Here is a 23558-nt window from a genome sequence, read left to right as displayed (position 1 = left end):
TCATATTTTTTGCAGAAATTGCTTTAAAATAACTTATATAATAATATTTGAGTTATCCTCCCACTCAAAAAGGTCCGGAACATTGTTTAAATAATCATAATGTCAAAAAATTAAGGAAAAATTCGATTTTTTCTTCGTTTTTTTATTTTAATTTTAAAAGTATTCATTTCCGAGAAAAGTTGCACTGACATAAAAGTTGCGTAATTAAATTTACTACAATATAGGATTAGTTAAAAATTTTAAAGATTGTCCAGATTGGTCCAGATTAAAGATTGATTTAAAGAAAAAACCATAAAAAACAAGTATTCACATTTTACGTTTTTCAGCCATTTGTGCTACACTTACAACCTTCACATTTCACCACAAAAAAAAACTTTATCTACTCTATGTAACTATAAGTTTTCAGTTCGTGAAAACTGTCATGATAGATAGAAGTGCGTGAAGTGTTTAAAGTGTGCGTGAAGTAACAATGTATTTTAAATGTGACTTACTTTTTCGCACTGTTTTTGACGCACTTTTATATAATCAAATATCCTTAACTTTCGCGTTGTCATGGTGATGACATAATGAGCAATAAATTACAACAAAAGTTTTGACAGTTTTGTGGTTTGAAAGAAGTTGGAATTTTTAAATGTCAAAGTTCTAAAAATTGTAGAATAGAAATAAATTCCAGTGACGAAGAGTTACATATTTTTTGTTTGTTCACATAGATCAACTTTTTGCGAACTTACGCGATGTATAGCACTCGGTTCGTTGTCGCAAAAAGCATACTTCACGAACTGTTTCGTAAATAACTATTATGATATAAAAAACATTACTGTAAATTTCATTAAGATCGGTTTAATAGATTTTTCAAAATAAATTTTGCAATCCAGCTTTCGCAAAAAATTTTTATATTTTCAAAATATTGCTACACTGAAAATAAAGCAGACAGCACGTTTAATTTTTTTACATATAGAAGAATACTGTACCTTTCATTTGCAATTTGCGAAATTAACTAACACGGCGTCAGGAATTTTTTTAAATAAACATTAATTTTTGGTGCCATGCGCAGGACTGCGGATACGTTTGTTCTGATTGGGCATTCCAATGACCTTTGATAATGATTGATACTCTGTCCTTTGAAATAACTTTGAAAAGTTTATTATTTTTAAACATATGCAATTGTTTAAACAATAATTCACAAACAATAATCAAATTAGTCTGATTTTTGTGGAATTAAAATATTAAAATACAACAAATTATAGAGAAAAAAAATTATATATTAGATACAGATTGGAAGAAATTTTGGTGGAAATCAACTTGTGTGAATCGAACTTGTGTGTCCTGCGCGTAGCACCAAAATTTAATGTATATTTAAAAAATTCCTGACGCCGTGGTAGTAAACCGATTTTAATTTTGCAAATTGCAAATGAAAGGTTCGGTTAAGTATTCTTCTATATGTAAAAAAAATCAACTTGCTATCTGCTTTATTTTCAGCCCTGCAACATTTTGAAAAAATGAAGTTTTTTGCGAAAGCTGGATTGCAAAATTTATTTTGCAAAATCTATTGAACCGATCTTAATGAAATTGACAGTATTGATTTATTGTATAATATAGTTTTTTTGGGTGAAATATGAAGGTCGTAAGTGTAGCATAAATACTTTTCTCGAAAGTGAACACTTTTAAAGTTATAATCAAAAAACGAAGAAAAATATCGAATTTTTCCTTAACTTTTTGACATTATGATTATTTAAACAATGTTCCGGACCTTTTTGAGTGGGAGGATAGCTCAATTATTATTATATGAGTTAATTCCAAGCAATCTCTGCAAAAAAAATGAGTCACCTCTCAACGTCCATCTCAAAACAGATGCGCCCTGGACTATTTAGTAGACGCGGCCTGTCCGCCTATCGTACGGCATTCTTCGTATTTTTTAGATTCTTTTTTTTTGAAGTGCAATAAACTCATACTTAAGCCATTCTGGTGGTTTTTCTCCAGTATCGTATATGTTGTTAAGTAGATATCTTTGCGATTATTGATATTTATTTTTTTTTGCTTTTGATATTTTACTCTGTCCAAAATGTTTTTGATATGATGAAGGAGAGGCGAAATTTCAAAGATCAGTACACATTATAAAAAAGTATAGATAAAAAGATAAAAAAAAGCACTCAGAATAGCTAAGGATACACGGCTACGGGGACAATGTGTCGAAATACAGCTATTGCAACATGCTATTGTAACACGAATAGGCACATTTCATTCACTGAATAGGCACAAAAAAGATAAAGAAGCCGCAGGCTTAGACAAGCCTAGAAGAGTTGGGTGTTTGGCAGACAACCAAGACAAACTACTATTAAGTATGGAAGAGAAACTAGACACTTAGAAGAAATATCTAGAACTAACTTTTGCAGATGAAAGGCAGAATGACATTGAAGACATGAAATGCCAGACAGGACCCCGATTACGATCGAACAAGTCAAGTCAGCTATTAACAAAAATTAAAGATGGCGTGACAAGATTTGTGTATAATTCCTAAAACTTAGATGAATACGGAATAAAATGGATAACAAGAAGTATATTTAACAAAAATATACGTGACCGAAAAATCCCATAAAATTCACCCAAAATTCTCCTGTCACTCTGACAGTTGTCACACTCCTCCCATGCGTCTAAAAGTAAGAAAATATGTAATGTAATGTAAATTGTAGATTTCTATCGATAATTTTACACCTTTACTAGTTTCATCTCTTTTTATTTCACAAGGTGTTATGTTTTCCATCTTTTGCGTTATTTTGCTAGTTATTCTCGCGCTCATCACTGTATTTGCTACTTTCTCAGTTTGGTACATGCTCTGCACATTCCGTGAACCAACCTTGTTTTCTGAGTTTCATTTACAAGTTTTTCAATTCTTTAGTAAGTACGTTCTCCCCATTTAAGTATCGAATATAACTGAGGCCGTTACATTTCTTTGTCTATCCATTGTTAGGATCTCGCAAAAAATTAATTGATAGTTTACCATTGCTTTCCCGAATCGCACTATCAATGCTAGTTAAATCAATATGTTATACCTCTGATTATCTAAATACATGGTTAGAGATGTATGGTTCTAAATATTTTATTTTTATTCTTCTTTTTCTTCTTATTTTAAGACAATGTCTTGCTTTTTCAAAGTTATAGCCTGAGTCGAGATTCTGATGTCCACCTTTCATATTAGCCTTTGGGGGAATCTTCCGGGTAGTCTGCTAGTGTTGGGTTCTCTTCATTTATTGCAATCTTTGCAAGCTATTATCATCCACTCTGTCAACGTGGTCTTTCCGTGGTCTTTTTTTTATCTAGACTAGTTTACAAGGTCTTGAATGTTACACGGGGTAATAATATCGCTGCTCCTCACTCTATTTCTAAGTATTTTGGCAGTAGTTGATCTAAGGGGCTTCATCTTATACATATCACCATTCATACTTGCTTACTATTAATAGTCCATTCTTTCACGGTTTTTGCTCTAAATTTTAAAGAACCGCTTGGATTGACATGAAATTTGGCATTCGTATAGCTTACATGTCAAAGAAAAAAAGTGATATTGTGCCGATGTGTGCTTTTGCCCTGGGGGTGACTTTCACCCCCTTTTGGGGGTGAAAAAATATATGTCCAAAATAAGTCAGAAAATGGGTAAACTGACTAATTTTAAATAACTTTTGTGCTATAGAGCTTTTTCGCCAAGTCAACACTTTTCGAGTTATTTGCAAGTGAATATGTTCATTTTTCAACAAAATAACCACATTTTTAGATGGTTTTTCGCAAATAACTCAAAAAGTAAGTATTTTGTCGAAAAAAACGTTCTTAGCAAAAATATAGCCTATAAAAAAGTTAAAAAAAAATGGTGTACCCGTTAGGTCTCTGGATCTCGTAGAGCCAGAGTTATAGCCAATGAAAAATAGATTCATATTCACCAAATTTCAAATAGAATATTTCGACGTGAAATATCCAAAAAATTAAGCACTTTTTGGGGAAAATTTATTGTAACTTTTTTAAAGCGTTTAAAAAAAGCTTTATTTCTGTTTTTACAAAAAGTTTCTAGCATTAAATTTAAGCAAGTTACACTCAAAATAAAGTTGGTCCCTTTTGTTTTTGCAAAAAAAAATCGGGAAGACCACCCCCTAATTAGCAACTTAAATTAAATTAATCGTTACCGCTCCACAAATTATTTTACTTATGTTGTGTTTATATGATCTGTAAGTTTCATCGATTCAAAGTGCTTATTTTTGAAAAAATTTGGTTTCAAAGTAAAATTTTTAAAAATTTAAATTATGAAAAATATGTTTTTTTCACAATAACTTAAAAATTTTAGAGATACCAAAAATATCGAAAAACAAATAAAGTCAGATTTGCTTTTCTGAATATCATGTATTTTTTTGTTTTTCTGTTAGACAAAAATTGATTAAGATTTGGTGTTTCTAAATTTGCATACATTCGTGATCAGTGACTCGTTCAACCCATTTTAACTACAGCCCTTTCAATAATAAGGACTTTGATCCGATGAAACTTACAGATCATATAAACAATATATACATGAGTCAAGAAACTTGTGAAGTCGTAACGATTAAGTTCATTTAAGATAAATTAGGGGGTGATTTTCACGATTTTTTTACCAAAACCAAAAGGGACTAACTTTATTTTGAGCGGAACTTGTTTACTTTTGATGCTAGAAATTTTTTTATAAAACAAAAATGAAGCTTTTTTTAAACACTTTATATAAGTTGTAATGAGTTTTCCCCGAAATGTGCTTCATTTTTGGTTATTTCACGTTAAAGTATTCTATTTGGAATTTGACGAATATGAACCTATTTTTCATTAGCTATAACTCTGCTTCTACTAGGTATAGAGACGTGATATATACACCATTTTTTAAAATTTTTTACAGGTTATATTTTTGCTGAGAATGTTTTTTCGACAAAATACTTACTATTTGAGTTATTTGCGAAAAACCGTCTAAAAGCGTGGTTATTTTGTTGAAAAAATGAACATATTCACTGCCAAATAACTCGAAAAGTATTGACTAAGTGAAAAAACTCTATAGAACAAAAGTTACTTAAAATTAGCCAGTTTATCCATTCCTGACTTTCTTTGGACGAATATTTTTTCACCCCCAAGAGGGGGTGAAAATCACCCCCAGGGCAAAAGCATATATCGGCACAATATCACTTTTTTTCTTTGACTTGTTAGCTATGTGTACGCCAAATTCATGTCAATCCGAGCGGTTCTTTAAAATTTAGAGGTTTTGCAATATTTTACCGTTAAAGAATGGACTATAATAGTCTGGGCAGATTATCGGAGAATAGGCCGTTTTTGGGAAAAGTTATTTACCAGCAATTTTATTGCTGGAATCGAATCTTATGATTGTATATATTAATAATATAGGTATTCAAAGTCCGCAGATAGTGTGCTACTTTTTTTATAAACAAAATGGCGCCCAAAAATCGTGTTTCTTTCCATTTTTAACGCTTTTATTTAGTTCAATAGTTTGCGTCAAATCTTCTGACGTTAATTTGACTGCCTTCTCTCCAATGCAAATGAATGAAAATTTGCAGGCATATTCATTCGCGGGAACAATACACGAATAGTCAATAAAAAATTTTTTTTATGATTATTAATTGTTTAAATAAAAAAAAACGATTTTAATGGAAAATGCTTAAATTCTCTTGTTTTTTACAATGTAAAAACTTGAAAATTTTACGGATTGTAGCTAATGATATGAACTATACATAATTTTACTTTTTACGTTAATTGTTTACGTTATGCTTCATAAATAAGCAATAAAGTTTTAAATTTTTTGCCGATTCCGACTACTTTTCATGTTAGTACATCATGTGTTTTATACATATTTTAATAAACGTGACGATATATTTTAATGTTGAAAAGTGTAAGACTAAAAAGTAAAAAATAAAAAAATGTGAACAAAATTTTTTAGGAAACGCTTTTCTTTAGTTACGAATGACTAAAATTAACAATATAAAAAAATCAACTAAAAAGCAAAAAATAAAAAAATTTATTTCGAAAACTGCGAAAACCGTTTATTCGATGAAAACGCGCCACGCTTTTCTTTGACGAATGTCTTAGATTTTTTCAAATTTTTTTATTTTTTGCTTTTTAGTTAATTTTTTTATATTGCTAATTTTAGTTACTCGTAACTAAAGAAAAGCGTTTCCTAAAAAAATTTTTTTCACATTTTTTTATTACTCTATAACTTCAAAGATTTTAACTTTACACCAAAAACACCCAAATAAAAATCCACCGTAATTAAATTCTGCATAGAGACGTGTTTTCTCGATTTACTTTGACGAAAATTTTCCCCGAAAAATGCGGGTTTTTCCAACAAAATTTTTATTTTTCTACTAAAATTTTAGATAGGTAATTGTTCATTAATAATTAAATAACTTGGGAATATAAAAAATATAAAAGATTCTCTCGTATAGATTATAATTCCAGAAGCCGATCGAAATTGAGTAAACAGTTTAGCAAAAACTGAACTGTTAATTAAAAATTTAGGGTTGCTATAGTAACCACAATAATTACGATATATAAGAATAACTATAATTTTTGTATAAAAAGACACTGTACCTATCTAATGTACTTTACATAATTGAAATTGGACTATTTAAGCGGCCTCAGGAATATTTTAAAATTATAAACAATTTTTTAGCTTATAAACAAATAGAATATCTCGGTAAATATTAAATTAAATTAAATCATGCAAAGGGTGTTGGAAAATAAGCTGCAGGACGCTTCTTTAAAAGAAAAAACCTTTAATTGTGATGAGTGGTTCCTGAGATACAACCGGTCAAATTTGACCGACATTTACGGCAAAGATATATACAATAGGAGCATAATTTTTGAACCATCACCTTTTTATTTTGGTCCTCTTACTCCATACCAATTTTCATATCTTTAAAATACTCATAACATATATTATTATAATAAAAACTATTGATATTACGAGTGAAAATTGCCAAAAATAGCAAAATTCCAATCAAAAATTAGGTTGGAGAAAATGTAATCTCAAAGTTCAAAATCGGTATACGTTAAAAAAATGCATTTTCTCGGCTTCCCATGGAGCAATTTTCTTCATTCTTTTTTTGTTCCCAAGTAACTCGAGTAAAACCATCCAACTAAAGCATTATTAAATGTCAAAGTTGCTTTTGTTTTGTTATAATAAATTTATTTATTTATTTATAACAAATTTTTTAAATTTGTTTAAATAAAGATTGTTTAAATAACTATACAGCTTTCAAATGAGAATATTTGTGTTTTTAATGTTAAAAGTTACACTTGTAGTAAGTTCATCTACAAAAAGTCTACAACTGGAAAAAATGTGTAGTTTTCTTTTGTTATAAATAAATTAATATATTAGAATAAAACAAAAGCAAGATTGACATTTAATAATGCGTTAGTTAGATGGCTCTACTCGAGTTACTTGGGAACAAAAAAAGAATGGAGAAAATTGCTCCATGGGAAGCCGAGAAAATGCATTTTTTTAACGTATACCGATTTTGAACTTTGAGATTACATTTTCTCTAACCTAATTTTGTGATTAGGATTTTGCTATTTTTGACAATTTTCACTTGTAGTATCGATAGTTTTTATTATAATAATATATGTTATGAGTATTTAAGAGATATGCAGATTGGTGTGGAGAAAGCAAACAAAAATAAAAAGGTGAAGGTTCGAAAATTATAATCCTATTGTATATATCATTGCCCTAAATGCCGGTTAACTTTGACCGGTTGTATCTCAGGAACCACTCATCACAATTAAACGTTTTTTTCTTTTAGAAGAAGCGTCCTGCCGCTTTTTTTCCAATACCGTTTTCATGATTTAATTTGATTTAACATTTCCCAAGATATTATATTTGTTTATAAGCCAAAAAATTGTTTATAATTTTAAAATATTCCTGAGGCCGCTTAGATAGTCCAATTTCAATTGCGTAGTATGCATTAGATAGGTACGGTGTCTTTTTAAACAAAAATCATAGTTATTCTTATTTATCATAATTATTGTGGTTATTATAGTGACCGTAAATATTTAACTAACAATTCAATTGTTACTAAACTGTTCATTCAATTTCGATCGACTTCTGGAATAGGGAACTTGCAAAAATTTTTAAATATTGAAATGATATTAAAAAACATAAGGTAACATGATCTTAAAACGCTTGCATGCGAAAAAATCAAATATTTTTAACCCGTACGCTAATTACGACGTTTTGAAAATGCTATAAAATTCAAATATCTTAGGAAGCTCTTGAACGTCCTTCTATTGGTTCGACGTCACCGGCCACGGTGAACCGGCGGAAACAACGTGATTAAGGTAGGTATCACGGGTATATTACATTTTAATCGTCTTTAATGAAAAATTCCTAGGTATTATTTATGTTTATCTTATATATTGTAATAAGTAGTTCTCCAATCAGCTTAGTTTTTAACTGAAATTGATAAAGTTGAGTGCTACCTTGTAAAGAGTTTAAATCGCATAATATGACGGACGAGGGTTTTTCAAAAGGTCAATCTGACTAACCTACCTACCGTTGATGTCTTCATCGTGGCAACTTTTATAAAAAGTAGTAAAAGCTATTCTATTGGAGAAATGCGAGGTGTCAAGACAAATAAGTAAGAGTTATTAATAAGCATGTTTAAACCGTTTATAACAATAGTTTGGTACCATTATATTATAGTACTTATACGGTTTATCCCGTGGGTTTGATCTACCTACCTCTAATCAAATGATTTCGTATATCCTGGAAAAGATTACGGTGTAATTTGCATTATAATAAAGATTATATTTTATTGTAATGTTTATTAGTACCTACTGGAGCCTTTCATTATTGTGTTCAAAGCCTTCTGAGAAAAGATTATGGTGATCAGCAGCAACAAAATCCTTCTTTACAAAGTTAATAATACTCATAAATAAGAAGAATCATTATTGTAATTTTACAAGTTAATATCTTTATCATCTCAGCTTATACTTACACCGCATCCCTCGGTAGACCGCAAGCTATAGTAGAAACCCGACTGTAGACCGCATACTATAGTAGCACCAATACTTTTTAGTTACTCTTACTTTTATTACTAAAAGTTTTGTTTATTTTTAAGTTACTTGTTTCTTCTTTGTTCTTCAACACAAGAAACGAACAAAGTAATTTCATAAAAAAGAACTTTTTGATACATGTCAACAGAGATAAAATGTTAATATTTTGCCTGTCACAGAAAAAATCATTTTTGCCACAGAGTAAAACAAGATATTTCAACTATAGTATTTATCTATGGGCAAACTGCATTAAATGCAATGGCCCACCCCGAACGGACAAACGATACAAGTGGCCTGTGACGTCAGACCTCAGGTCTCGCTTTTGAAGTTGTTTAAAACGGAAATTTTGGGCGCGGAACTTTGATTAGATGTTGTACGTACACTATTCATTGTTAAGTTGTAATATTTTGAATATAACATTTTAAAACATAAATTAACAATTTTATGCAAAAAAAATTTTTAGTGCAAGTTCCCTATTATAATCTATGAGAAAGGATATTTTATATTACCAAGCTATTTAATTATTGATGAACAATTATTTATCTAAAATTTTAGTTGAAAATTAAAAATTTTGTTGGAAAAACCCGCATTTTCCGGGGAAAATTTTCGTCAAAGTAAATCGGAAAAAACACGAAACTATGCAGAAGTTGTGTGTGTGTTCACAAAGAGGGGATGGCATTAGATAAACTTTTTGCCACAGATATTTATGCAGAAGTTAATTACGGTGAATTTATATATAAGGGTTTTTATTGTAAAGTTAAAATCTTTGGAGTTATAGAGCAAAAATTGAAAAAAACACGATTTTCGGGCGCCATTTTGTTTATAAAAAAAGTAGCACACTATCTGCGGACTTTGCATATCTATATTATTAACATATACAATCATAAGATTCGATTCCAGCAATAAAATTGCTGGTAAATAACTTTTCCTTGTATTTTGCTAATTAGCCCAGAGTATAAAGTATTGTTTCTGTTTGTGTTTCTATGACATATGTCATAATAGGTCTTGCAATGGGTCTTACACAGGTTTTGTAAATTCGTATTTTGCTTTCGATTCCCATATATTTATTTCTCCATCTCCATATTAGCCGCCGTTATTTTTTGTGTTTATATTTCTTATTTTAGATTTCCATTGTAATATTAGCAAATTTAGCACATAGATTTTTGATGGCATGACTTGCTCCAAACTTTTATTATAAATTGGTAACTTACATCTCCTGGGTTCTCTTAGTATTTTCACAGATTACGGTTTCTGGACAGATATAATTACCGCATCATTAGCATAGCAAAATATTTTTAATTGTGTACTGTCCATTCTAAAGCCTCTTCCCGCGGTTTTCAATTTTTTATTAATATTATCCATAAGGACGATAAAGAGTACTGGACTGCCTTTTGCCTAATTCCTTTTGAGATCGACATCTTATTGGAGAGCTTATTGTTTGCTGTTCTGAAAGTGCTATTCCCGATGTTCAATTCACTAATAATTTTAATTGTTTGGTTTAAGTTTTTTTTCCTTGAATAGTTTCAGAACATCGGCAAACCTTACCCTATTAAATGCTCGCGTCAATATGAAGCACATAAATGCAACTCTATTATATTCAACAGCATTTTCAGCTATTTGTCTGATAATGAATATTACTTCTATGGGGGATCTATCATCTCGGAAACCTTGCTGTTTTTCAATGATGCCGCGCTGTGACACTTATTCTGCCAAGCTTTTTGTTAATATCTTTAAGACTGTTTTTATTAAGCTGATCCCTCTATAATTTTGTTGGTCTGTTTCCCCTTTTTTAAAGGCTGGGATTTATTCCTACTGTTCTGGCACTTTTGTTATTTTAAGTATGTTGTTAAGTAGAGTTTGTATTTAATTCGTTAATATTACATGTCACCACCGCATTTGATCATCTCATTTATTAATATAATCTAGTCTATTTTTCAGTTTAATCATTGTTAGTTCTAATTTTGCTCTTGTTTTGGTTTTAAGTCTCTCCCTCTTCATTGCTCTCATTGTGGCTTTCCAGTTCTACAATCTCGTGTGTGAGGCGTTCACTGATATAAAATGTAAAAACAATTCTCGGACGTCTGTTGTTATATTTTTGTATGTACCTACATATTCGTTGGTTACTTTTTTTGACCTTACAAGTCATCTTTTGACTTCCGTACAATAAGTCATGTTTAATATATGTACCTAGAGTATTTTTTATATAAATATATGACACGGATGAACGCAAATGATAATATAAGATATATACAGTAAAACCTCCGTTAACCTAAACATTTTTAACCGAAACATCGTTTAACCGAAACGGCTGAGGGGTTCAAAAATTTCATCAATAAAAAGTAAATTTTTATCGCAAAACGGAAACAATTCGATATTAATTTGTCAACATCGTCAACATGGCTTTTATCTACTCTATGTCATATTATGTATAAGTTTTTAGTTTGTGAAAACTGTGATTATAGATAGCAGTGCGTAAAGGGTTTAAAGTGTGCGTGAAGTAACAATGTATTTTAAATGGGACTTACATTTTCGCACTGTTTACATATAACCAAATACACACTTTCATATAATCAAATATCCTTAACTTTCGCGTTGTCATGGTGATCACAATATGAGCAATAAATTACAAAAAAATATATAAATATAAAATATAAAAACAAAAGTTTTGACAGTTTCGTGGTTTAAAAGTAGTTAAAATTTTTAAATGTCAAAGTTTTAAAAATTGTAGAATATAAATGAATTCCAGTGGAGAAGAGTTACAGTTTTGATTTGTTTATCGTAGAGTAGATAAAATATTGTATGAAACTGTGCGTGAAGTACTTTTTACGAACTTACGCGATACCAAATATCGCGTGCGTTCCTAAAAAGCATACTTCACGAACTGTTTCATAAATAACTATTATACAACTAAAGAACGCAATTAAATATACAACACATTACGAAATCACTTCATAGTATTTTTAATACCAACTTTGATCAAGAAAATTATGTAATGTGATACAAGAATAATACAAGAAAAAAATCAAAGTTATTTTTAACCGAAATTCTTGTTATCCGGAACGGCCTCACCCCCTCCCAATTATTTCGGTTAACGGAGGTTTTACTGTAGTTTCAAATGTTTTAGGACCCTCAGCAATAACATGGACTGTTAGTGATATAGCTAAAGCTGGTTGCTTACTAAGCCAACCTCCGCTCCAAACAGATTTTGAAGACGAGCAGGAAATGAGAAGAGTATACACTTTAATATATGATGTATTTAGATGTAAGTTGATTTGTTTTAAGGTTTTAAGTACCGGTATCTTTATTTATAACCGCTTGAAATATTACTTCTGCTATGGTGCAGTTAGACACTTTCAGAACTAGATATTCTTTTAAGACCTCAACTTCTTTCAATCGCTTAGAAGAGCGCCTTTTAAATTGCAATAAGAATTTCAGATATTTTTGAAAAAATAGGGGCAAATCCTCACCAAAACAATTAAATATATAGTTATTTTGATTAACCTCATTCATAATTAAATTCAATTTAAAAATAAAACGGGATACTTCCCGAAAGTTGGCTGTATACTGTAATGATATGATGCTACAGCTGGCGATGGGTCTGTCGACCGTAGATGATCGAAGGAGTATCCGTGTTGGCGCATCCCCTCTACATACCCCACTAGACGAAACCGAAGGAGAAGTTGCACGGAGAGCGTATTTAAAACGAGGAGGAGAATCATAAAATCAGTTATTCCTAACGTGTTGAATTAGGAATAGCTTAATGGCAGAGATGCACCGGGTTGAGGTGGTACTTTGCCTAGGTAGGCACCTCAGTATTGACTTGGCGTTTTACCGGAACCGTTACCGCAGTGAGCGGTAGTAACGATGGACGGGTGACTGTGTGTCACCGAGTGTCAACGAGTAGGAAGTCTTCCTCTACTTCTTTTGTCTAATCTCGGACTCCACTCAAGTAATTTCTTCGTCCATCTTTCATCACTGATTTGGGCGACGTGTCCGGCCCAGTTCCATTTCAGCGTGGCAATTCGGGAAATTACATCGGCAACTTCCCGAATTACGAAGAACATGGCGGAGGACAGGAGTTACCGATACCGATGTATAATTGCATTTAAGGTGCATAAAATGCACCCAAAAGTGCATAAATATGTCAATGTAGTATATTAAGGGCCAGATTTTGTTACTTTAAGGTTTTTGCGGTCGGTGAACATGAATACGCCATCGGAACAGACCCCGGAATACCTGGTGCCCAGAGTTACTGCTAAGGCACGTCATCTGAAGTTTCGAAGGTTTTGGCACTAAATTGGTGCAAACAGATTACTCAGGATTTTTGAGATTGCTGAACACGAACACGTTATCAGAACCGAAACCCGGAGCACTTGGTGCTCAGGGCTGAGGCACGTCGTCATCTAGAGTTTCGAGGATTTTCCTTCTCAATAGCAACCAGATCAATGTTTCTTATTCAAGGTCCATCTAGATACTAAATAATTCTCGCAGTCGTTTCTTAAGACAATAAAGTCGCCTCGTCGTAGGAAATTACGACCAGCAGTCGTGTTATTCATCGACAACTAGTTGCCCTTATGTGTTAAAACAGATTGTCGCTCAAAAGACGTCCGTGTGTTTTAGCTCTTAGGTTCAACGTTGCTAATCATTTATAATTGATTGGTTGTTTTAGCTAGAAAAATATAATTTATGTTTAGTTATTATTTAAGGTTATTTCTAGATCTCATGTGACTAGGTCTAAGCCTATTGGAAATAAGGCATTCTTTTTTTTATTTATTTATTTGTTCTAGATAAAAATGTCTTAACTCAAGCTCTAAATGATGTCCGTTTCTTCGAAACATTTCCAAAGGTAAGTAGCTTAGTAGGCACAATTAAAACTCGTTTGTTTTTTAAAATCTATGTTTCATTTGCATATTTAAAAGTAGTGAATCTGCCCGTCAATATGCGACGGGTATACAATCAATTATTGTCGTCTACAGTCACTGCATTAATTTTTTTTTAACTTCCTCCTATTTTATCGTATCTCCCTTCAGTTTTTTCTGATACCCTCAATTTTTTTCTGACTTTCTAATTTTTGCCGACTCACTCTTATTTTATTTCTATTAAACAGGGTGTTTCATTAGTTATTGTCCATATAGTAATTGAAGAAACCTTAGCACAAAACATGAAGATTTAACCTAAAACACTTAAATAAAAATATTCCTCCTTACCGAAATACAGAGTGTTTTATTACAAATACCCTAAAATTATTTTAGCCCATTGTTTTAACACCTTTCAATATTTTTTGTTTAAACTTGACAAACCGTTTACACATGCTAGAATACTTTAACTAGTGTTAAAAGAGAGTTTTCCGCTGTTACCAGAGGCGTGCTGTAGTGATATATACTTAATTTTCCCCCTTGTCCCTCTCAAAATCTACGCCACTGTCGTAATAACCATTTCAGCATGTTTTTTTATTCTTTGTTACATTTTACGTAAATATCATCCTGTCGTTTCAATGCGATAGAGTGAGTAGTTTTCAAGTTATTTGCGTTCAAAATTAAAGGATTCAATAAGATTATGGGTATTTTAAACACATAATCTGATTTACATAATGTTTAATATTGTTAATGTTTATGTATTGTTAATGTATAATAATGTTTATTATAATTTACATAATCTTATTGAATCCATTACCTTTAAACGCAAATAACTTCAAAACTACTTACTCTATTGCATTGAGACAAAAGGATGGTACTTATGTGAAAAGTAACAAAAAATCAAAAAACAAGCTGAAATGATTATTACGATAGTGGCGTAGATTTTGAGGGGGAAAGGGGGGAAAATTAAGTATATATCCTTACAGCACTCCTCTGGTAACAGCGGAAACTATCTTTTAACACTAGTTAAAGTATTCTAACATGTGTAAACCGTGTAAACAACGTGTAAACCGTTTGCCAAGTTTGAACAAAAAATATTAGAAGGTCTTAAAACAATGGGCTAAAATCATTTTAGGATATTTGTAATGAAACACTCTCTGTCTCGGTCAGGAGGAATATTCTATTTAATTGTTTTAGGTTAAATCTTCATATTTTGTGCTAAGGTTTCTCCAGTTACTATATGGACAATTACTAATGAAACACCCTGTATATTATAGATTTAGAATTCAAAAATGAAAAATAAATAATGGCACATGGCTCTTGGGGAGTGCTGGTAGAAGTGACAACTTCTTAACCCGGCACATGCCACGTGGGGTGCTACCAGTACCCCATAACACATTTTTATCAAATATTTGGTATTTCAAGTTTGGTAACCGTGCTGTGCGTGATAGTAGCTTTCTATAATATTATATTATAGCATAGATGCGTTAGCGTTTGAGGTGGTTATTTGGTGTCATTCTGAACTTGTAGCTCTAAAGTCGAATTGGAATGTCATCATCTGGCACTTTAAGTTTTAAATTTTTTTTGTATTTTTGATAAACAGGTCAAATTTACATTTTTTTATTGAAATAACAGATTTAAATTATTAACATAGACTCTATACTCACTAAATCTTAATTTTTTTAGACTTGATTTTACTTGACTTCATTTATTATGGCTTGGTACTTGCTACTTTGCTTATAACACCTTTTTCATTTTATTTTTTTAACTTTTATAACATATTAGTGGCTAATAAGTTAACAAAACTTGTTTTTTTATATTCTTCTGTTACTTAACACATTATTTTGTTTTTTAAACAAGTAGATTACAGACAATTTTTAAGGGGTGCTGTGAGCACCCCACATGTCAATTGACGCCTTGCAAAGCCACGTGGCAGGTGCCGGGTTAAGCGGCAACTTTATGTTTGCTTATTATTTAATTGTTATTTTTTTAATAACTCTTTAATAACACACATCTAAGTTCTCAAAATCTTATTTTTTTCTTTAAAGATTTATTTATTGATTTCAGTAATTTTCAAAATGTGTCAAATATAATATAGAATTTATTTATTATTTACATTTAAAGTAGGGTAAATTCAGGGAATGCCGGCCCTGAAGATAGTCCCGGCCATCAAATTTTTCGATAGTGAACAATAATTTAGCTGATGTTGATGTAAGATGCTGCGCCATCTGAAAGAATAAGTTCAAATGTGGCCCTGTGTGACTGTAATCTGCTTTAGTAATGTGACCAGTGATGTGGGTGGATGTGACAGATGCTTAACTATATTTGAACGTATTTTCATAAATATAGTGGAAAAGAATTGTAAAAGTTATGATTGGTCATAAATTATACCACACCTTCTGGGGTCAAAAATAGGTCGATTGAACGTAACTTACCTTAGTACAAATGTGCTCATAAAAAAAGTTACAGCCCTTTGAAGTTACAAAATTAAAATCGATTGTTTTCAATATATCGAAAACTATTAGAGATTTTTTATTGAAAATGGACATGTATCATTCTTATGGCAGGAACATCTTAAAAAAAATTATAGCGAAATTTGTCCACCCCATAAATAATTTATGGGGATTTTGTTCCCTTAAACCCCCCCCCAAACTTTTGTGTACGTTCCAATTAATTCATTATTGTGGTACCATTAGTTAAACACAATGTTTTTAAAACTTTTTTGCCTCCTAGTATTCTTTCGATAAGCTAGTCTTTATCGAGATGCGGCTTCTTTTTCAATATATTTACGTAAAAATTTTATGGGGGTTCTGTTCCTTTAAACCCCCCAAATGTTTGTGTACGTTCCAATTAAACTATTATTGTGGTACCATTAGTTAAACACAGTGTTTTTAAGACTTTTGCCTCTTGGTCTTTTTTGATAAGTCACCTTTTATCGAGATGTAGCTTCTTTTTCAAAATATACCTAAAAAAGTAAATTATAAATAAATTTTCAGATTATTAACAGGTCTCTATAACCGTACTTAATCATATACAAATATGTGGTGGATTCGACAAATATTCAAAATATCTCGATAAACACTGACTTATTGAAAGAGTACCAAGAGGCAAAAAAGTTTTAGAAACATTATGTTTAACTAATGGTGCCACAATAATAATTCCATTGGAACGTACATAAAAGTTTGGGGTGGTTTAATGGAACAAAACCTCATAAAATTTTTATGGGGTGCACAAATTTCACTTTAATTTTTTTTAAGTTGTTGCTGCCATAAAAATGCCACATGTCCATTTTCAATAAAAAATCTCTGAGAGTTTTCGATATATGAAAAAAAATCGATTTTCATTGTGTAACTTCAAAGGGCTGTAACTTTTTTTGTGTGCACTATTGTATATAGGTAAGTGAGGTTAAATCAATATATTTTTGACCCCAGAATCTGTGGTATATTTTATGACCAATATTTTCGGGACACCCTGTATAATTAGAATAAAATTAGTCACATGATGTACATGTTATGTAGTATACACTAGTTTAATAAATTTTGTCATAGTTATTGATTATTAAGGATACCGAGAGCAATCATATTTTAGGTTAAGTTCGGGTGGTTGCGTCCAGCGCGCAGCGTGATGATTTTAATGGCGGCCGACCGCCATTCCATTCGCACTAAGAATATTTTTGCAATCTAGAGAATAGCATAGGTGTTCGTTTTATTAAAACAAATATTTTAATTACAGATGCCCACTAAATATCATAGAAAAAACACAAAAGTTATGTGGTCTTCAGATCAAATGGAAGCCGCGTTAAAAACGATTCGTAATGGTAGAAGTACCAGGGAGGTTTCTAGGACATTTGGTATTCCTAAAAGCACTATCCAAGACAGACTTAGAAATGGTAATGCTGTTTCGGGGCCTAATATGGGACGTCATCCTGTATTCACCACAGAGGACGAAAAGCTATTGGCAAGTCAAGTTATCAAAATTTCAAAATTATTTTACGGCATAACACCAGTGGAGATTAAACGATGTGCATTTACTTACGCAACAAAAAATGGTATTAAAAATTCGTTTTCCAAAAACAGTAACTCTGCTGGTAAAGCTTGGCTCAAGGGATTTCTTACCAGGAATCCCAATATTAGTTTAAGAAGATCTGAGGCTACCAGCATAAACCGAATAACGGCTTTTAACAATGAAGAAGTAACTGGCTTCTACGGCAATTTATTCAATGTGTTGGACAAGTATAACTTTTAATCCACTAAAATTTTTAATGCCGATGAAACCGGAATAACAACCGTCCAGAAACCTGTAAAAGTATATGCAGAAAAAGGACAAAGAAGAGTGGGTTTCATAACTAGTGCTGAAAGGGTGGTTGCAAAACAACCACTATTATGTGTGCGATAAGCGCTTCTCGCATTTATGTGCCACCATTATTTATTTATGCCCGTAAAAGGATGAACGCTCAAGAGAAGTGGTCCACCTGCTGCATTCTATTGTTGCACCAACAATGGTTGGATAACTGAATCGGTGTTTATACAATGGTTTCACCATTTTCAACAAATTGTTAAGGTGACCAAAGAAGATCCAGTGCTACTAATACTTAGTGACAACCATGCTACGCATTGCACGCTGGCAGCCTACACTTTGTGTAAAGAAAATGGAGTTATTATTGGTGCTATCCCACCACACACGTCGCATCTGCTGCAACTATTGGACGTCTATTTTTATTTTGCTCTAAAAACTTCTTAAAATACGGAGTGTACCAACTATTTAAGAAGTCATGTAGGTGAAAAAATAACTACCAATGAAATAGCAGAGATATTTAACAAAGCCTATAGCCGAGTGGCTACACCTGAAAAGGCGGTTAAAGGTTTCGAGGAAACAGGAATATTTCCAATAAATCGCGACCGTTTTACAGAGGAAGATTTTGCCCCTGCTGTAATTTTTGCTCCTGTACAAGCTGTTGATACCAACGAAACTCTTCAAGATAAAAATGAAGTGACACCAGAAGTTCCTGAGGATGATGAAAATCATAAATCAGCTAATCAGTTTCAGTTTCTGATTTGATACCATTACCTGGACCATCACAAAGCAGCAACGCAACAGGAAACAACATTCAGAGATCTTTATATCTACTCCAATGAAAGCATTATTAGATGAAAAAAATGAAAAAAAAACTACAGAATATGATGAAAAAAAATGCAAAAAGTACAGGTACTAAACGTAAGCTAACAGATGATAATGCACCCGATCAAACACAAATGACAACTACTACAATCAGAGCAATCCCTAAATGCAACTGCAAAGAGACATTGGCGGGAACTGTCATAGATATTTCTAAAGAAGAAGTTGAATCCGATGATGGCTCACTGGAAAAGGAAGTTAATGAAGATATTTGTATCATATGCGGCGATATGGGAAAACACTGGGAGATGTGGTTGCGTTGCGTAATGTGTGGTCGTGGGCACATGCGACTTGTGTAGACACTGAACGTAAAAGTTTATTTGTGATTTTTGCCTTTAAATAGTAAATTGTATTCTAATTAGTAGCGTAGTATTCAAGTGGCGGCCCAGGCCGCGCCATTACCTTACCGTGGAAGGTAACGACTGCCAATGGATATGTTTAAGAATTCCTTTTTATATTTTTTAGTTTTGTTCTTTTTTTATTTTGGTAATATATATTTGATTTCTTTGTTTTCTATCTCACATTTTTAACACTTTTTTAGAATTTTTTGTTATCAATAAAGACGATATTCACAAAATAGCTTAGGGGGCCGGCATTCCCCGACTTTACCCTAAATGTGGAAGATATTTACACTGATTACTTATTTCATTTTAATTTAATTGGTTCCTTAAGGGGATTGGTACAAAGTTTGGGCTACAATGCTATTTAAAAGGAATTAATTTTTTTCGAATCCTGAGAAAATTAATAAGTATTTTTTTAAAATTTAAATGCAGAATGAAAGACTACGTTCTTACCGAGGGCCGAAAGTCTCTAAAAACGTATATACTGTTTATTTGAATAAGTTACAGGGGTGAAAAACTAAGAGAAAATGTAGTGTGATTTTTAATTTCACATATCTCATTCAAAAGAAACTTTTTATTTATTCTAAGGGACTTTCGGCCCTCGATAATAATATAGTCTTTCATTTTGCGTTTAAATTTTTTAAAAATATTTATTAGATAGTTTTTTCAGGATTCGAAAAAATGGACACCAGATGATATTTTCCAAATTAAGACAGTGACAATTTTAAATATTTGACATGGCATCGGGAATATTTTGAGATGTTGATTAAATAATATTGGTAGTGTATTTGATAAATAATTGATTTAAGACGTGAGCTTTATAAACAGTTATTTATTGTTTATTATATGGAAGTTCCAAGCAGAGAATACACCAGGATATATTCTGTGATCCAATTTTGATGTTAAAGATGTTCAAAATTGTAAGCGTTCCATAGTAACAATATATTATTAAGAAATCACTTTTCCTCTTTTCTCGATTGAATATTAGTTTTTGTTGTACAGTATATAAATTATAACAGTCACTGAATACATAGTTAGTGAAAAAATTATCAAATTAATTAACTGAATTAATAATTTCAGCATTTATACAAGGAACAGTTATCCAAGAACATTCAATAGAACAATTCTCTTTAATTTTACAGATGACATTGTCAAGTAATGTTTACATATCCATACCAGTGAGAATTTTACTACACGTAATTTGCCGTGTAAAGACAGAAAAAGTAGGGATAGCCGGTAAATATTTGCGCCTACACTCTTAATTGTTTATAAGATTTAAAACAATAAAGATAAATAGACGAGAAGATAGCCACAGTTTTAGTAACGTTAATCTAAAGGAGTATAATAGTGTTTGTACCTGAAGAACACATTTTCTCACCTTTTAAATCTTTCTTGGACATCTACAAATATTTCAATATTGAAATTAGCCAAATCGGTTTGGCCATTCTGAAGCTGTTATAAAAATACACTAAGCATCAAAATTAACGCACCATCTTAAAAATGGGACATTTTTGATGTCTCGTATTTCCTAAACTTGTCGTCCGATTTTAGTGTTTTTTTTAATATGTTATAGCTTTATTCTTCAAGAATATCGATGTAATAATATTGTTGCTAAACAGATAAGTGTCATTGTATGCCGGGTGTAACAATGATAGTATGTTTTTCCCTCAAAATTTGGAGCACCCTGTGGAATATTCTAGCGTATATAAAATATTGAAGTTAAAACTTTACTGTAGTGTTAGGCTTTCTTAACAGTTTGCTTTTTGAATAATTCGCTTATGTTAGATAATAAAAAAGTTAGGTACTTTAACAACTAGCCATGTTCTTCATCAATACAGGGTGTTTCTAAATAAGTGCACCAAACTTTAAGGGGTAATTCTGCATGAAAAATAATGACCGTTTAATTTATAAACATATGTTCGCAAATGCTTTGTTTCCGAGATATGGGATGTTGAATTTTTTCGTACAAACTGACGATTTATTTATTGCTCTGAAAACGGTTGAGATATGCAAATAAAATTTGGTAGGTTTTAAGAGGTAGTTATTACGCATTTTTTGGCATACAATTAAGAATTTTATATTCACCATTGGCGTGCATACGAGTAATATGAGCGTGTAATATGACCCGTATGCACGCCAGTGGTGAATATATAATTCTTAATTGTACGTCAAAAAATGCGCATTACCTACCTATTAAAACATACGAAATTTCATTTGCATTTATCAACCGATTGTAGAGCAATAAATAAATTGTCAGTTTGTAAGAAACAATTCAACATCCCTTATGTCTAAAACGAAGCATTTGCGGACATATGTTTATAAAGCAAACGGTCATTATTTTTTCATGCAGAATTGCCTCTTAACGTTTGTCGCAATTATTTAGAAACACCCTGCATTGATGAAGAACGTTGCTAGTTGTTAAAGTACCTAACTTTGTTATTATCCAGCATAAGCGAATGAATCAACAATCAAAATGATAAGAAAACCTAAGGCTACAGTTGAGTTTTAATTTCAATATTTTATATACGCTAGAATATTCATTGTCACACCCGGTATACAATGACACTTATCTGTTTAGCAACAATTTTATTACATCGATATTCTTGAAGAATTAAGCTATAACATATTAAAAAACTCACTAAAATCGGACCACGCACAGGTTTAGGAAATACGAGACATCAAAAATGTCCCATTTTTAAGGTGGTGCGTTAATTTTGATGCTTAGTGTATATGTGACAGTTCAAGTTGATTATCCATTTGGAGTTAACTATTCCTAGTTCGAGTCAACTCAAACAACTGGTTTCAGTAAAAGTTGATTATAAATACAAAATGAAGATTTTTATTCAACATTTACTAGTAAAAGTAGACTCCAACTAGTTAAAGTATACTCTTCCCAATGCCATTTAGTAAAAGTTGATTCACACAAACAACCGATTCTAGAAATTAAATAATGTTATTGGATATTGTTGGCCTGGAAAGATTAAATAATGTTGGCCAGGAAATGAAGCATTTTGGAATTTTTTCGTCCAGCATGGAGTTACTTGAAATTTTCACAGAAGGTAGGGAATAGCCCAAAGATCAGTTTCTATATCATGCCGCTGTACGCTAAAAGCTTAGGGGTGGTTGCCACCCCATCTCGGAGGCGGAAATTTTTCATTACATTTTGACCATGGAAATGTATAAAAATGAAATTCTAAGAAAAAGTAGTAAAACTAATATTTTTCGAGTTATTCGCGGTTGAAGGTAGCAGTTTTTCGACGAGGAGATCTTAGAGTGTGAGAATAACTCAAAAAAATATACATTTAATCAAAAAACTGGAGCTTTAAAAATTTTATCTTTTAAAATCACAAACAAAATCCTTTATTATAATTTTTCTGCAACCAATACAAACTGAGATATGGCATGTTAAAGGTTAGCTTTTTCGACAAATGCATAATTTGAAATATCCAATGCCAAATAACGGAAAAGCATTGCATTTTTCTCATTTTGCAAACGGAATTAGACTTTAATGCCCATATTAAAGGTTACAATGTTTTTATATAATTTTTGAACATAAGGGGTACGTGTTCACCCCTAAAAATAATAAACGCCCTTGAGTATGATATAGAATATGAGAGAGGGTGAGATGATCCTAATCCCAAATTTTTATGCAAATCGGTGCAAGCGGAAATCATTTTTAGGATAAATAAACTTTATATATATATATATATATATATATATATAGCTCCAACAAGCTAACAACTAAAGCATAAATAATCATTATTTAACTAATAAAAACCAAATGTTGACCATATTAAAGTTTAAAGTGTTATTTTATATTTTTTTACAATTAGGGGTAGTTATCACCCTTAAAAAACCAAAAGCGTACAACGGCTCAGTATATAAAATCAACTAGAGGGTAAAATGAGTCTAATCCGAAATTTTTTGTATAAATCGATTCTGGACGAAGCAATTGCGAGCTTTTGCCCTTTTTTCAGCTTCATGTCCTGGCCAATATGTTTAAATCATGAAAAGTAGTTGAAACGGTCAAAACAAAGAGATGCACAGTCATCAAAAAAGCACGTGATATTATACTCGTATAATCAACATTTTTACTGAATCCAGGAATAGTTAACTCAAACTAGTA

The 23558-nt window shown here is 31.6% G+C and overlaps 1 protein-coding gene across 4 annotated transcripts in view; it reads left to right on the top strand.

The window, feature by feature from the left end:
* The window catches only part of LOC126886472 (uncharacterized), a 614879-nt gene that overhangs the window by 429986 nt on the left and 161335 nt on the right, over positions 1-23558 (top strand). For all 4 annotated transcript variants that reach the window (XM_050653425.1, XM_050653424.1, XM_050653427.1 and 1 more), the window contains 2 exons: positions 12185-12322; positions 13848-13906. In XM_050653425.1, the coding sequence (XP_050509382.1) occupies positions 12185-12322; positions 13848-13906 (197 nt within the window). The remainder of the gene's footprint in view (positions 1-12184; positions 12323-13847; positions 13907-23558) is intronic.

This window comes from Diabrotica virgifera, chromosome 6 (assembly GCF_917563875.1).
Source record: "Diabrotica virgifera virgifera chromosome 6, PGI_DIABVI_V3a".
In the NCBI taxonomy this organism is placed as follows: domain Eukaryota; kingdom Metazoa; phylum Arthropoda; class Insecta; order Coleoptera; family Chrysomelidae; genus Diabrotica; species Diabrotica virgifera.
The sequence above is the reverse complement of the archived record's forward strand: the minus strand, read 5'-3'. Positions and strand labels throughout refer to the sequence as shown.